This window comes from Thamnophis elegans, chromosome 1 (genome assembly GCF_009769535.1).
Source record: "Thamnophis elegans isolate rThaEle1 chromosome 1, rThaEle1.pri, whole genome shotgun sequence".
NCBI classification, from domain to species: domain Eukaryota; kingdom Metazoa; phylum Chordata; class Lepidosauria; order Squamata; family Colubridae; genus Thamnophis; species Thamnophis elegans.
The window spans coordinates 151,685,128-151,700,098 of record NC_045541.1 but is presented as its reverse complement, the minus strand read 5'-3'; the positions used below and the strand labels follow the sequence as shown (position 1 = coordinate 151,700,098).

General features: G+C 37.6%; 1 protein-coding gene across 2 annotated transcripts in view; it reads left to right on the top strand.

Moving 5' to 3' along the window:
- The first annotated feature begins 2,829 nt into the window (after window positions 1-2,829).
- The window catches only part of NUDT14 (nudix hydrolase 14), a 50,868-nt gene continuing 38,726 nt past the window's right edge, over window positions 2,830-14,971 (top strand). Inside the window, exon 1 of one of the 2 annotated variants that reach the window (XM_032235200.1) lies at window positions 2,830-3,212. In XM_032235200.1, the coding sequence (XP_032091091.1) occupies window positions 2,838-3,212 (375 nt within the window). In that variant the 5' untranslated portion in view covers window positions 2,830-2,837. Of the gene's footprint in view, window positions 3,213-8,344; window positions 8,701-14,971 lie in introns of those variants that run through there. The other variant, XM_032235208.1, reaches the window with a different exon arrangement.

Below are 14,971 nucleotides of genomic sequence, written 5' to 3'. Positions count from 1 at the left end.
GTTACCGTATATACTCGAGTATAGGCCGACCCGAATATAAGCCGAGGCACCTAATTTTACCACAAAAAACTGGAAAAGTTATTGACTCGAGTATAAGCCTAGGGTGGGAAATGCAGCAGCTACCGGTAAATTTCAAAAATAAAAATAGATACCAATAATGTTTTTGAATATTTATTTCAAAGAAAAACAGTAAACTAGCGGTGTATTCAATGAAATACTTCACTCACCTCATGATGCTGATGTCCCGCTGTGATGATGATGTCCCGTGCAGCCGCGGGAGCGATGTCCCGCCTCCTATGACACATGGCACAGTGATTCCTATCATTGGATCACTGTACCAGAGGAGGTGGGACATCGCTATGTGGCTGCTTGCCATAACAAGGAGGAGGTGGGACATCGTTGCAGAGCGGCAGGAGGGGGAGGAAGGGGAATCGTAAGACAGCCCTGCATTACATTAGAACGTGAGGAGGGGGGATGGTGCGGTGCGCGCGGCAAACTGACACAGAGGGAGGGGAAACTCACAGGGGCACTGGGCCATTCACGAGTGTCACCCAGCGGCATGGCCCCGCCCCTTTTTCTCCTCCATTCCGGGCAAATTTTTCACTGACTCGAGTATAAGCCGAGGCGGCTTTTTTCAGCCCAAAAAGTGGGCTGAAAAACTAGGCTTATACTCGAGTATATACAGTAATTTGTAACAACTTCAAAACCAAGTCATTTTGGGTGCATTAATTTTTAGAAGTTGATTATATACGCAAAATTATTTCCTCTGAAGCCTCAAAATAGAATAAAAAGCAACTTTATTACCATAAAACTGCCTGGTGAATTCTTTACTGGATATTGATAAGGATAATTGTTCAGTTGCTTTTTAATAACTTTTTTAGTAATTTCTCTGCCTGTCTCTTTCCCCTTACTTCATAATTTGGAAATAATACTTGTCAATTTTGCAAGGATGAAGTAATGATGATGTAGAATTATCATGGCCTGGTAAGACATAGTTTCTTAAGTGTAACATACTGAACAAACCACAACTGGCTGGATGGCACATATCAAATCATAAAACATAGCGTGTAAATCATAATGGCCATGCTTTCTGTGCCAAAAATATTTTTTTTTAGCTTAATGTAATTGGGGTGGACTTGGGACAGCTTGCCTTCAGAAATTGTGGGTGCTCCAATACTAGAAATTTTAAAGAAGAGATTGGACAACCATTTGTCTGAAATAGTATAGGTTCTCCTGCTTGAGCAGGGGTTTAGACTAGAAGAGGTCCTTTCCAACTCTTGTTATTCTGTTGTTATCTAGTCCAGAAAAGGCACTCAGAACTTTTCTTTGGTTATAATCACCCAATCATTCAATTAGCAATCAGTTTCTCTGTCCTGTAAAACAGCAGTCACCAACTGGTGGTCCATGAGAAAATTTTGGTGGTCCGCAGAAAATTTGTTTGCATTTTTTATATTGCACTAAATACTATTTATCTTTTTTTAAAAATCATGTTAGTGGTCCGCAGGATTTAAAATTATAAATTTAGTGGTCCCTGAGGTCCAAAAGGTTGGTGACTCCTGTTCTAAATCTAGCACTGAAGATGTTACCTAGTTTGGGTAATGAACCGTTTGCAAGAAAACAGCTCAGAGAGCTGATATATATATATATATACATACACATACACATACACACATACATACACACACACACACACACACACACACACACACACACATATATATGTTATATTTATGCTGATAAATAAATAAAGGGAGACTAGTATAGATGTATTTCAAGCTATTTAGCTCTCATCAGCTAGCCATACCCTTGCTGGGAATCGAACCTGTGCTCTATTGCCTCTTAGGCAGATGTGTTAACCATTGAGTACAGGGCTCGACTCCTTATCAGCCAGGCCAGGGTGAAAGGTATATATTTAAAGTCACAACCCCTGGTATGCCCAAATATGGGAGGAAGGTCACACTTCCATTCTCTGTCCTTCGGCTCGTCACAAGAGACCATCCAGACAGAAACCCAATATTTTTTACTGTTGCCTTTTTGTTACATTTGTTATATTTATGCTGATAAATAAATAAAGGGAGACTAGTATAGATCTATTTCAAGCTATTTAGCTCTCATCAGCTAGCCATACCCTTGCTGGGAATCGAACCTGTGCTCTATTGCCTCTTAGGCAGATGTGTTAACCTTTAACCCTTTATTTATTTATCAGCATAAATATAACAAATGTAACAAAAAGGCAACACTAAAAAATATTGGGTTTCTGTCTGGATGGTCTCTTGTGACGAGCCGAAGGACAGAGAATGGAAGTGTGACCTTCCTCCCATATTTGGGCATACCAGGGGTTGTGACTTTAAATAAATATATATTTATTTATATATAGCTTGAAATAGATCTATACTAGTCTCCCTTTATTTATTTATCAGCATAAATATAACAGGCAATAGAGCACAGGTTCGATTCCCAACAAGGGTGTGGCTAGCTGATGAGAGCTAAATAGCTTGAAATAGATCTATACTAGTCTCCCTTTATTTATTTATCAGCATAAATATAACAGGCAATAGAGCACAGGTTCGATTCCCAACAAGGGTGTGGCTAGCTGATGAGAGCTAAATAGCTTGAAATAGATCTATACTAGTCTCCCTTTATTTATTTATCAGCATAAATATAACAAATACACACACACACACACACACACACACACACACACACACACACACACACGTTTTCTATATATGCCATTTACAGCCCTATCTCTCTTGCAATGAAAAGTGGGGGTAAAGAGTGTAATGCAAACTACTTCATAAGGTCTCCCTCAAGCTTTTCTCTCTCAAAGGATTTTAATGATACTCTTGTCCTCCACCTTGAATTCAAAGTATTTTCCCATAGGAGAGCATTGTCCTGCATCCATTGCCCTTCAACTCCACTCATCCACACGGGGAAAAGATGAGGAAAAAGGGAAACTGCTGGAAAAGCCCTCGCGCAGTGCGCGCTCTTCTCTAGTTTCCGCATGCATTTCCCACCGATTTGACTCTCTTGCCCGCGCTTCCCTTCTTTCTTTTCCGCTCCTTCCTTCTCGGTTTCCCTGCAAGGTTAACCCTGCGCCTCCATCCGAGCCTGAAGTAGCGGCACCCGGCATGGAATCGATCGACGAACTGGCTGTCGGACCTTGCGTGGCCTCCCAATATTTGCGGCCTTTCCGCCTCCGATACCGCCAGGTAAGCAGGATAGGTGAGAAGGCCGCGGGAGGAGCCGCTGCCTTCTCTTCAGGAACGCCCATCTTAAGCCACTTTCGCCGAAGCGCTTAGGCTACGCTCTCTACGCAAAGCCGCTGCTGGGAAAGGCCTACTCCCGGCTCTCCCGCAGGGCACTTAGGGAGGCGGTGGGAGGGTTAAAGGAGGATTTCCTATCCTCGGAAGAGTCGCTGTTACTGGATTGGGGGTGGGCGGGCGGGGGAGGATCGGCGGGGATTTAGGGCCCAGGAAGGGACCCGCCAGGCCGGTAGAGTAGCTTGTAGATACCGAGCCAGAAGCAGCTGTTTCTTCATAGGGTTGCCCTTTATTCCCCAGGTAGGAAAACTCCTGATATCTAGGATCGAGCGTTTCCAAATGTAGGCAGAATTTTTAGTCCCTCCCACAAGAAGAAAAGTGTATTATTACTTTTTTTTTTTTTTGCAATGACTGCCCTTGAACACAGGCACGGGAACACCACCACCGCTTTTTTTTTCTGGCCTTAGTCGGTTTGCTGCGTGTCCTTTCGCTTGAGCATGCTTCAGGTTTTTTTAATGTTTAAAATGTGCAAATTCAGGAATAAGGAAATAACTTCTGGTCCTCTAGATGTTTGAGGGATGGCTTGAGATCAGAAAGAGAGTAGGGACTTTTCTACTGCTCCACTCTACAAATTTAGCTGTTTCTGCACTTTATATATAAATATAATATTTATTATATAATAAATATAATGTATTTATCTCCCACCACACTGTCATATTACCAAGACTGTGTTACTATTATTATTCTCTTCCTAGTACTTATCTCTTCCCACTTATGACTCTATAACCATGTTGCTTGAATCTTTAAATTTTGTTTTATTTATTTCTTAGTATAATTCGATTGCGTATTAGTAACCTATGGCTATCACTAAGTGTTGTATCTTATGATTCTTGATGGATGTGTTCTATTTTATTTTTCTTTATGTACACTGAGAGCATATCCACCAAAGACAAATTCCTTGTGTGTCCAATCACACTTGGCCAATATAGAATTCTATTTTATCTACTGCAGAATTTATACCCACATGCTCCTAGTCTCTGCATTGGGCAATACAACTAGCATATACACATTGCCAAAAGTAGTCGCTCACCCATCCACATAATCAGATTCAGTTGTGAACGAATACTTTTGGCAATATAGTGTATGTATGTATGGGGAGTATGAACCAGAATTTATCTCCCTATCTTCTGATATACTTTTCCAACAATTGTTTCAAAAAATACAATGCTGATTGGGACAATAGAATTCTGACTGGAATTCTCTGCATTAGTGAAGATTAATTTCAAGATCATATTAAAATGGTTAAAACTCACCTATTCCCCATTTTCATACTGTCCTGAATAATCCTGCTAGGTTAATAATAATGGTACATATAAAACAGCTTGGTATGGTTATAATGACAGCAGAGTTGCAAAATGGCTACCATTTTAAGACCCGAGTTGACAGTTATATAAACATATTGAAAGAATGAAAAATTAGCAATGCTTTATCAAATAGGGGACAAGGTTCTCAGTGAATAATAGGATAGTAAAATATGCAATTGACTAGAATCACGTAGTACATTAAGTTGTGAATAATATTTTATAAAAAAGTTGATTTCATAGAACATTGAGTTATGGCTTAGTGTGTTTTCTGAACCCAACCAATTTTAGTTAACTCAGCAAACCATTTATAACACAGACAGTTTTTGACTCAATTAATAGATCACGCTAAGTCAATTTAAATATAACCAACATTGCTTTATGAACAACGAGATGGCTCAAGCCTTATATTAAAAATTATTTGGTTTTGGTTAATTATGTTTGTCAAATTATCTGATTGTAGTTAACTTAATATGTTACTATTGAACCAAGCATGAATTAGTGCAATGTACAAACCCTCTCCACATGCTCAACTTTTAAGTTGTAAGATTAATTCTTAGCCTCCCTTTAAATAGCAAGGCTAGGAAAGATTCTGTTCGATCTGTCAAATTATTATTACAAGAAAACAATTTGAATAGATAAATAGTTTAAAGCTCCTTTATAGATAATGATACTCTGAATTAATATTTGAATCTTTTAAATATATAAAATTCAATATTGTGCTTTTTGAAAATATCAAATATTTATTACCTTTATGAACGTATTGATTCTGTTATAAATACAATGCATATGTATATCCCCATTGAAAGATTCCTTGAGAAAGGAAATAAACAATTCTACCAGGACTCTAAATGGAATAATTTCTTTTAGAAGCATATAGTAACTTTTTTTTACATGAATAGTTTCACCTGGATAAATTCTGCCTTATCATACTAATTATATATTACTATATATAACATATATACTATTATATATTGAAATATCTGTAATTCTGGAAAATATTCTGGGTACATTTAATATTTCTTGATAGATTTTCATAACATCTTTGCTTATTAGTGAAATCAAATATTGAGAATGAAATGGTATTTGTGTACTTTTATTATGATTACAGCTAGGAGTATTGCTAAATATCTTAGATGAATAATTCTAAATGCAGACTTCAGTAGTTTCTTGCATAAATCCACAGCTATCGTTTGATCACCACCTGACGGCTGTGACTAGGGGGGCATTCGCCCAGGTTCGCCTGGTGCGCCAGTTGCGACCCTACCTGAATCGGGAGGCACTCACAACAGTCACTCGGGCCCTTGTGACCTCTAGGCTGGAATACTGCAATGTGCTCTACATGGGGCTGCCCTTGAAGAGCATCCGGCGACTTCAGCTGGTACAGAACGCGGCCGCGCGAGTGATTGTGGGTGCACCGCGGTTCACCCACATAACACCTATCCTCCGCGAGCTGCGCTGGCTACCTGTCGATCTCCGGGTGCGCTTCAAGGTGCTATTAGTCACTCATAAAGCCCTGCATGGTAGTGGATCTGGATACTTGAGAGACCGCCTCCTGCCAATCACCTCCCTGCGACCAATTAGATCACACAGATTGGGCCTCCTCCGTATTCCATCGGCCAGCCAGTGCCGGCTGGCAACTACAAGGAGGAGGGCCTTCTCAGTAGTAGCCCCGACCCTTTGGAACGAACTCCCCGTGGAGATTCGTACCCTCACCACCGTCCAGGCCTTCCGCACAGCCCTCAAGAACTGGCTAGCCCGTCAGGCCTGGGGACAAGGATAGTTGCCCCTCCCGAATGATGAATGTATGTTGCTTATTACTTTTATTATATGTGTCTATGTCACTGTTTGTACTTCCCCTCCCTGATTTTATGTGAGCCGCCCTGAGTCCCCTCAGGGAAAAGGGCGGCCTACAAATGTTAATAAAATCAAAAAAAAAAAATCAAAATAAATATATGCTGTTAAGAATATAAAAAGAGCAGAAAGTTTGAGTTCTTATACAGAGAATGATAAAATTCATAATAGTTGGAATTCTGTTTAATTGCACATCAGTAATCAAGGACGAGGCTCTCCAAATCATACTTTAGTTTTGTATAAGAGAGAAGACTCTTATTCAGCAATAAAGATGGAAAAACAAGGTGCCAGAAGAATCAGGAATACACAGCTACTCAGTTTTCTTTTTAAGTTTACTCTTTCCTGACCAGATATACCTGGGAAAGGACCTTGATAGCATCACTTTCTTGACTTGGAGTTGAGGTAGAAAGCAAGAATGTATGTGTGTATGAATGTGCCTTCAAGTCAGTTTTAATTCCCTATGACTGTCTGGACTAGTTCCTGTAATTTTGGCAAGATTTTTGGAGGTGATTTCCCACTGTCCTCTTCTTATGTCTGAGAGAAGATGACTGGTCTGAAGTCACCTAGTTGGCTCCATGCCTAAGCATGCCTGGAACTCACAGTCTCTTAGTTTCTAGCCTATTGCCTAATCATGACATCAAATTGGTTCTCATATAGTAGGATATCATCAGCATATTGATAATACTTGATCAACAGATTACTCACCAAGCAGCTTCATGTAAATGTTGATCAGGAAGACTGGGACAGTTGAGCCTTGAGGCATCATGTAAGTCATACACAAACCAACTGGAACCAGTCACAGAGAAAAGAGGAAAACCACTGAAACATTGTATCTCCAGTTCTAATCCCTGTAGTCTGGCCAGGAGGTTACCATGATTGATGATAAAGTTCCTGAAAAATAAAGAATGAGAAATTGAACCATCTGATTGTACCAATACCATTCCAGCACCATCAAAGATAATTGAAAACCATTATTAATGATGTTGCCAACGCTGGGTCCAGAAATGGCTGTTTGGGAAGGAGGTGTACAACTGTCTTCTTCGAGATAGGCAAAAATGTTCCCTTTTTTGCCACCTCACAGGCCAAACCACACTTCACCTTCCAGGAAGTCCTAACTAATCAAGAGGGGTATGGATCTAAGAAGCAGGTAGCTGAGTCAGGAGTCCCAAGGATCCTATCCACTTCCTTGGGAACTACAGGATCAACCATTTGGCAGATACAGGACAAAATCCATATAAATGTATCCTGTCTGAATCTAATTTTGAGTGGATCTGAAGAATTTTATCCAATAAATGTCATGATAGTCCTCACAGCAGGCCTGAATATGTGAATCCTTCCTTCTCACTAAATACCAGGTTACCTTGAACACATGCATTGGCCATTATCTGGGGACCATCTGTTTGTCATAGTGTTGCTAAGATACAGAAGATCAATAAATGTTACCTCTAAATTATAGAGCAAATATCCACTGTATACTCTCCTGTCTTTCTGATATATAGTTATAGTAAACTTAGCTGCTTATTTATGTTTATTATTCTCACCTTATGCTTTCTTGAAGAAGCTTGCTAATAAACTTCATTTTAAAACTGCATATGAGAAAGAACATGCTACGTATAAGGAGATATGCATGTGAACATAGTTTTCTTTGCCTTTTTTTAGTTAAAAAGGCTTCCTCTTTCTTTTCTAATGCATTTACTTTCTTTAATCGTGTCCCTTTACACATTGACCAGAATTTCATTAATGTATTAACAGCCAAGTTTAAACAAACTTTAAAAGTTTAGTTTTCTTCAGTCGTCTACTTAATAGCACACTAAAGTCATGAGCTCTGATCAAATCAACATTAATTATTTGCTTCAAGTTTTTCTTGCTGGATCAGAATCCTCTGAACATTTTGTATGAAGCCTGGGAGAGAGCAGCTGGCCTGGACATGGGTTGATGCCCCAGTTGACAGATTGTTGGATTAGAAAGAATATCAAAGGCAGCAGGCAAGATTAGGGATAAGTGAACTTCTAACAGCAGTTTCCAGGAGAAGAGAACAGATGATAAACAATGGGAATGGGGTACTTAAGGGTTAGATGAGAGGTGAGAAGGCCATGGGAAAAGTGTGGCAGTAATCACTAAAGCTCCAGGTTGCTGCACCTCATGAATAGAATAGGAAATGGGATTTGCAGGGACAGATGTGATGAGGGATGATGAATACATTAAAGGCAAAACTTTTCAAGGTGAGTGTTCTTTCATTAAACTGCTCAATATAATTATGGGAATGTCTTTGCCTTACAGAAGGCACTGTTTGTGATACACATATAAAGTAAGAAATACTCACTGAGTTAAGAAATTATATTTTAAAAACATGTTAAAGAGTATTTTATCAGATAAGAGAATAAAAAATAGGGGCAATTTATTTTTTATTGTAAGCAGTGCTTACATAAAGATTTCTTACCAAATATCATGCTTTCAGTTCTATGTTCATTGCTCATTTTTCTGAGAGTTAGCTCTGAAACCAAAATTGCAAAAGTGCTGCCCTTACAGAGTTCTCTTTTTTGTCAGATTGGGTATATGGATTTTTTATTTTATTTACAAAATAAACATGGAATGGGCTTTGCAAGTATACAAAAGTTATGTCAAAAGGAAAAGTGAGTGAAAGCATCTTACCTCACCTCGGTATAATAAGCTGTCTTGTCAATCCTCTGCTTTTAGCTACTGCATGTATTATGCAACCTATTTAATTCATTAAGATACAGAATTTCAAAACATAGCTAAGTCTACTGCTATTGCTATAGCTATGTTTTGCAGGCAAAATTCTTATGGGTGGTAGTAAGAGACAGCCAATTTGATTTAGTGGTTGAGGCACCAGGCTAGAAAACAGCAAACCATGAGTTCAAGTACCGCCTTAACCATGAAAGCCAGCTTGCTGACTTTGGGACTCTTTCTCAATTTAACCCACCTCACAAGATGGTTGTTATGGGAAAAAAGAAGGAATAAGATGCATTGCATATGTCCACTATCTTGAGTTATAATAAAATTATAAAGGCGGGATACAAACAAACAAATAAATCCTTTGGATTCTGCAGCTTTAACTTAAATTCAAACAAACAAATTTTATCATATTCATATTGGAAGCAATTTTAAAAATATGCTAGGAGGATTTTTTATTCTTAAAACAATTCTGAGTTAAAATGCTTTGTTGCTATTTTATTAATATATTTCATATTATAAACATTTTTGAAAGTATGGTCATGCAATAAATTAAATAAATACCAGTCTCTTGAATGTTAGTGAAATTGGCACTGTTTCTTTGCCCATTTTCTGAAATGGGCATTTTCTGACATGGGTATTTTAAATGTATGGTACTGCCATTCATAATATCGGACTTCAGGATAACATAAAGCATAAGGCGATTTCAGAAATTGTGGTCACTGAAATGTAGTGATACATTCAGAGAGGATTCTGGGGCCTAATGGGTTTGGCAATTAAAATTCCCCTGATTTTATCTTAAAAATACACATTAGGTTTGTGAGCTCTTGGGAGTTCACAAACCTAATATCAGTACCTATAAATGCTTTAAAAAATTAATTATAGATTTCCATAGTACTCACCTCAATTATTTAAATTACTTTTTTTTAAAAAGAGTGTGAACACCAGGTTTATTTATTAGAGTTCACTTCTCACTCAAATATTTTTAAATCCTTCATTAAGTATCATCTAGGTATTTTAAAAAATATATGATTATTCATAGATCAGATCCTTAGATGGTCTCTGAGGTTAAAAAGTTTATGACGCTGAAGCCAGGCAGAATAGTGCAAGAAGGAAAGACTGAATTTCTATATGCTGGATTGCGTTTGATAAAATGAACAAGCATAGCATCTAAATAACTTTTCAATTTAGGTTGCTGTTTTAAGTACTCTGCAGAATTTATAAGGACATTACATTTGACATTACATTTACATTACATTCCATCCCATAAGGGGTTTTTGCTCTCCAATTAGGTTATCCATTGCTTTATTTGCCATCATTGTGGGAGGTAATGACACTCTCAGTTCTCTGTCATTGCCCTATGGTTATGGAATAGTCTACCAGGAAAGTCTGCCACAGCACGCTCTTGGCCTGCATTCAGGAAGATTTGCAAAGCTCAGCTTTAGAGGAAGTTGTTGAATAATATTACTAAATAATGTTTCTATCATTTTGTGTTTTGCTCTGTTTATTTGTTTTAAAAGGCAGTTTTAGGAATGTGCTTATCCTATGACATCTGCAACACAAAATTATATTTGCAATTCTCCCTTGTAATTATCTCTGTAATTAAACATTTTAAAGTAGTTTATCTCTCCCAGAATCCAAGTACCAGCATTTGTTTACTATATATACAGTCGTGTGAAAAAGTAAATACACCCCATTGAATTATTTAATTTCTTCATCATATTCCAACATACAATATCTGAGCTTCTTTTCAACAATATTGATAGATAAACGGGATATAATATAACAAATATCATATACAAGTTACACGTACATTGTGCAATTTTAATATTGTAAGCCTCTCAGAGTTACCATGTGATAAGATGTATACCTAATAAACTTTACAAATAAATAACATTTAAATAACCACAAATGTCACTTTCATATTTTGAAAATTTTACCTCTACATTTAGCAATACTTCAAATATCTACAATTAAAATCAGGTGTACCAGATCAGATAAAAATGATTAAAACATTTTAGAAGGGAAGAACTTATTTTATTTAAATCTCAGACATTTAGTTTGGTTTATTCTAGTGTGTGCTATCACCATGCCTAGTCAAAAGAGCTCTCAGAGGCCTTCATTAAAAAGGTTATAGATGACTATGAGTCTGGAATCCCTTTCCCTTGCCTCTCAAGGTCATTCCCACATACCATTTTAGTTCTGTACAGGCAAGGCAAAAGAATAGTTAGCAATAGCAATAGCAGTTAGACTTATATACCGCTTCATAGGGCTTTCAGCCCTCTCTAAGTGGTTTACAGAGTCAGCATATTGCCCCCAACAACAATCCGGGTCCTCATTTTACCCACCTCGGAAGAATGGAAGGCTGAGTCAACCCTGAGCCGGTGAGATTTGAACAGCCGAACTGCAGTCAGCTGAAGTAGCTGAAGTAGCCTGCAGTGCTGCATTTAACCACTGCGCCACCTCGGTTATTTGGCACAGTATCCAAATATAGGTTTGGTGTAAACCAAAGACTGCATTGAACCAGAAGAACCAACTATAAAGCATGGTGGTGGAAATGATATGGTTTGGAACTGCTTTGCTGCATCAAGGCTTTGGAAGCTCATGACATAGAATCCATTATAAATTCTTCATTGTACCAGAGGATGCTATAGGATAATGTGAGAGCATCTCTTGAAGACTGAACCCCAACCAAAAATGGACCTTGCAACTTGACAGTGACTCTAAACATTCCAGTAAATCCACCAAGGTTTAGCTGAAAAAAGATAAAGAGTTCTGAAATAGCAAAGTCAAAGCTTAGGTCTAAATCACATCAAAATGCTATGAAGTAATTTGAAATAGGCTATATATGCAAAAAAAAAACCCTCAAACATCACAAAGCTGAAAAACTTCTGCAGGGAGGAGTGGTAAAAGATTCCTCCCAGTCAATGTTGAGACTGGTAGAAGAAATCCCTATTTGAGGTTGTTTCTGATAATGGGCAATTCTATTATTAGAAATATTAGAGCCAAGGCAATGTACTTACTTTTTCCACAGAAGTTGTTATTAGTCACTAAGTTGTGTCCGACCCATCGCGACCCCATTGACAATGTTCCCCCAGGCCTTCCTGTCCTCTACCATCCCCCGGAGTCCATTTAATCTCACATCGACTGCTTCAGTGACTCCATCCAGCCACCTCATTCTCTATCATCCCATTCTTATTTTGCCCTCAATCTTTCCCAGTATTAGGCTCTTCTCCAGTGAGTCCTTCCTTCTCATTAGGTGGCCAAAGTATTTAAGTTTCATCTTCAGGATCTGGCCTTCTAAAGAGCAGTCGAACTGACAGGTTTGATTGCCTTGCAATTCAAGGGATTTGCAGGAGTCTTCTCCAGCACCATAGTTCAAAGGCCTCAATTCTTCGGCACTCAGCCTTCCTTATGGTCTAACTTTCATAGCCATACATTGCAACTAGGAAAACCATAGTCTTGACTATGTGCACTTTTGTTGGCAGGGTGATGTCTCTGCTTTTTAGTATGCTCTCTAGGTTTGCCATAGCTTTCCTCCCCAGGAGCAAGTGTCTTAATTTCTTGGCTGCAGTTCCCATCTGCGGTGTTCTTGGAGCCCAGGAAAATAAAACTTACTTCAAGAAGTAAGTAGAAGTACTCAAAGTTGGAAGAAAGAAAGCTTAAAATCTGAAAGTTTCAACTTACCTACCTTACATAGTCTTATTTTACAAAAACATGACAAGCCTCAAATAATACAGATCATTAATTGTTATTTTAGATACCCAATCATAAAAATTGAAATCGGTACTGATGGCTTTGCTGGACCAAAATCCTTAATATTAAACAGTTCAAAATTTCAAAACAAGTTATGACCAAGTATGAATTTCAGTCCCTTTTTTATTAATTAAAATAAAATGTGCAGTTTCACTTCTTTGTCCAAGATCATTATAAATGTGATAAAGTCCTCGCTGGTCAAAGATATTTTATAGAAATTTTAAAGAATGTATTTTTCTTCTCTTTTATGTAATTTGTTGCTTTGTCAAAAAACTAGACACATTCTGCTGGATATATTTTTAAAATTAAACTGAAATAATGGAGGAAACAGAGATGCATATGATATAGATATTTTCTTTTTTGTATGTTCTATGTTTTTTCAAAAAGCATATTTTTAAAAATCTGAAGGTGCTAGTATTTATTCTGTTTTCCATTGATTTTGGTAGATTGGTAAGAATTGTGAAGATCTTTGTCATTTTTGTTGGAAGGATCTGTGAGAAACTCTTTAGAAAAAAAATCTAATGATTGTTTCTAAGCCTTGCTTTCCATTAACCCCCTACAGCTGTCCTTCAACAAGTTTTTTTAATGGCTTTTGAAGTAAGTGAGCGGAAAATGGCTTCTGTGGAACTTTGGAGGCTGAGATGCAAACTGCCTTTGCTTTTTATCAGTGGGAGGATGGCTTGTTAAAAAGCTTTTGTGATTCTAATTTTAAAGATGGAAAGCACATTAGATAAAACTACCAAAGTTAAAATAATTCTTTCAGTTCTTCTCCAATATTTTTTTCCATATGCCCTCTTTAAAAAAAAGAGAGGTAAAAGATGTTGTTAGCCTGAATAATATTCTCTTCTCATGTTATGAAACACTTTATGTACTTACTGCTGTCCAATGTCATATATCTGATTTCTCTTCCCTTGGGCACTATTTGTTTTTCAACACTTTTCAAGTGTTTTAGAGTGACAACGGAGGACTAGGAAAATAATGGAAGGAAAGAGTATTAGGTATGTTCACCACCTTGAATTATTTATAAAAAAATAATAAAGGGATAAGGGATAAAAAACTCTAATAAAAGTGTCATTCTTCTAGGGCAGGGGTGTCCAAACTTTTTGCAAGAAGGGCCAGATTTGGTGAAGTGAAAATGTGTGGGGCCAGCCATTCAGCCTGACATTCTTTGAACCATTAACATTAAATGCAAATGAACTATTTTATGAAAGACTAAGCAAAGATCTCCGGCAGGGAGAAAAAGCTGCAGGCCGCTCGAAATTTGAAAACGGGCCACAATTGGCCCCCGGGCCGGACTTTGGACATGTCTGTTCTAGGGTCTTTCAAAAGTGACTTAAAAGTAATACTAAGTTGCTTTCATATAGAGTTCAACATCTGGTGACTTTTACAAACATATCCATTTTCTTCTCACAATATAGGCATGGATTGCCACTGTCTTCTTGCATAATGTTTTTTTCCCCAAGCTAGCCTGAAGTCCTGAACTTGCCAAATAGTGCCAACCATGTAGTAATCAGGACTAAGCTTACTTAGCAACCTAAAAGAGTCGGAGTTAATTAGGCATCACAACCTAGCTCGCTAAAAACATTTGCTTGTTTACCTGCTAATTTCTTGGAGAAAACAAAGATGGCAAAAATCTCTCAGTCAACTGGTCCTGTTTGGCTTTTTGCCTCTTTAGCAATGTGGCTTATATTCTATTATGTGCCTTCATTAGTGCACTTAAACCTTATTTGGTTTTTCTAAATGGCCATTATCTTAGCTATTATCTCCATGTAAACAATACGGAATGCTTTGGCAGAAAGCATTGCAATATTTTTTCATGATTATATTTCTATAATGTTTATTCAGTAGATGCAATATCTGTCATTGTTGTATGAATGTACATTAATTTATCTTAATCTGGTCTACATCAGACACTCGACTGGTGTCAAACTAAGTATAAGTAATTTTAAACATTATTTAGAAGTTGCTCATCATGCTAAGTAATATAAAGTCTACCTTTAGTATTTTCATATTTAAATCCAAATATTAAAATTTCACTTTCTT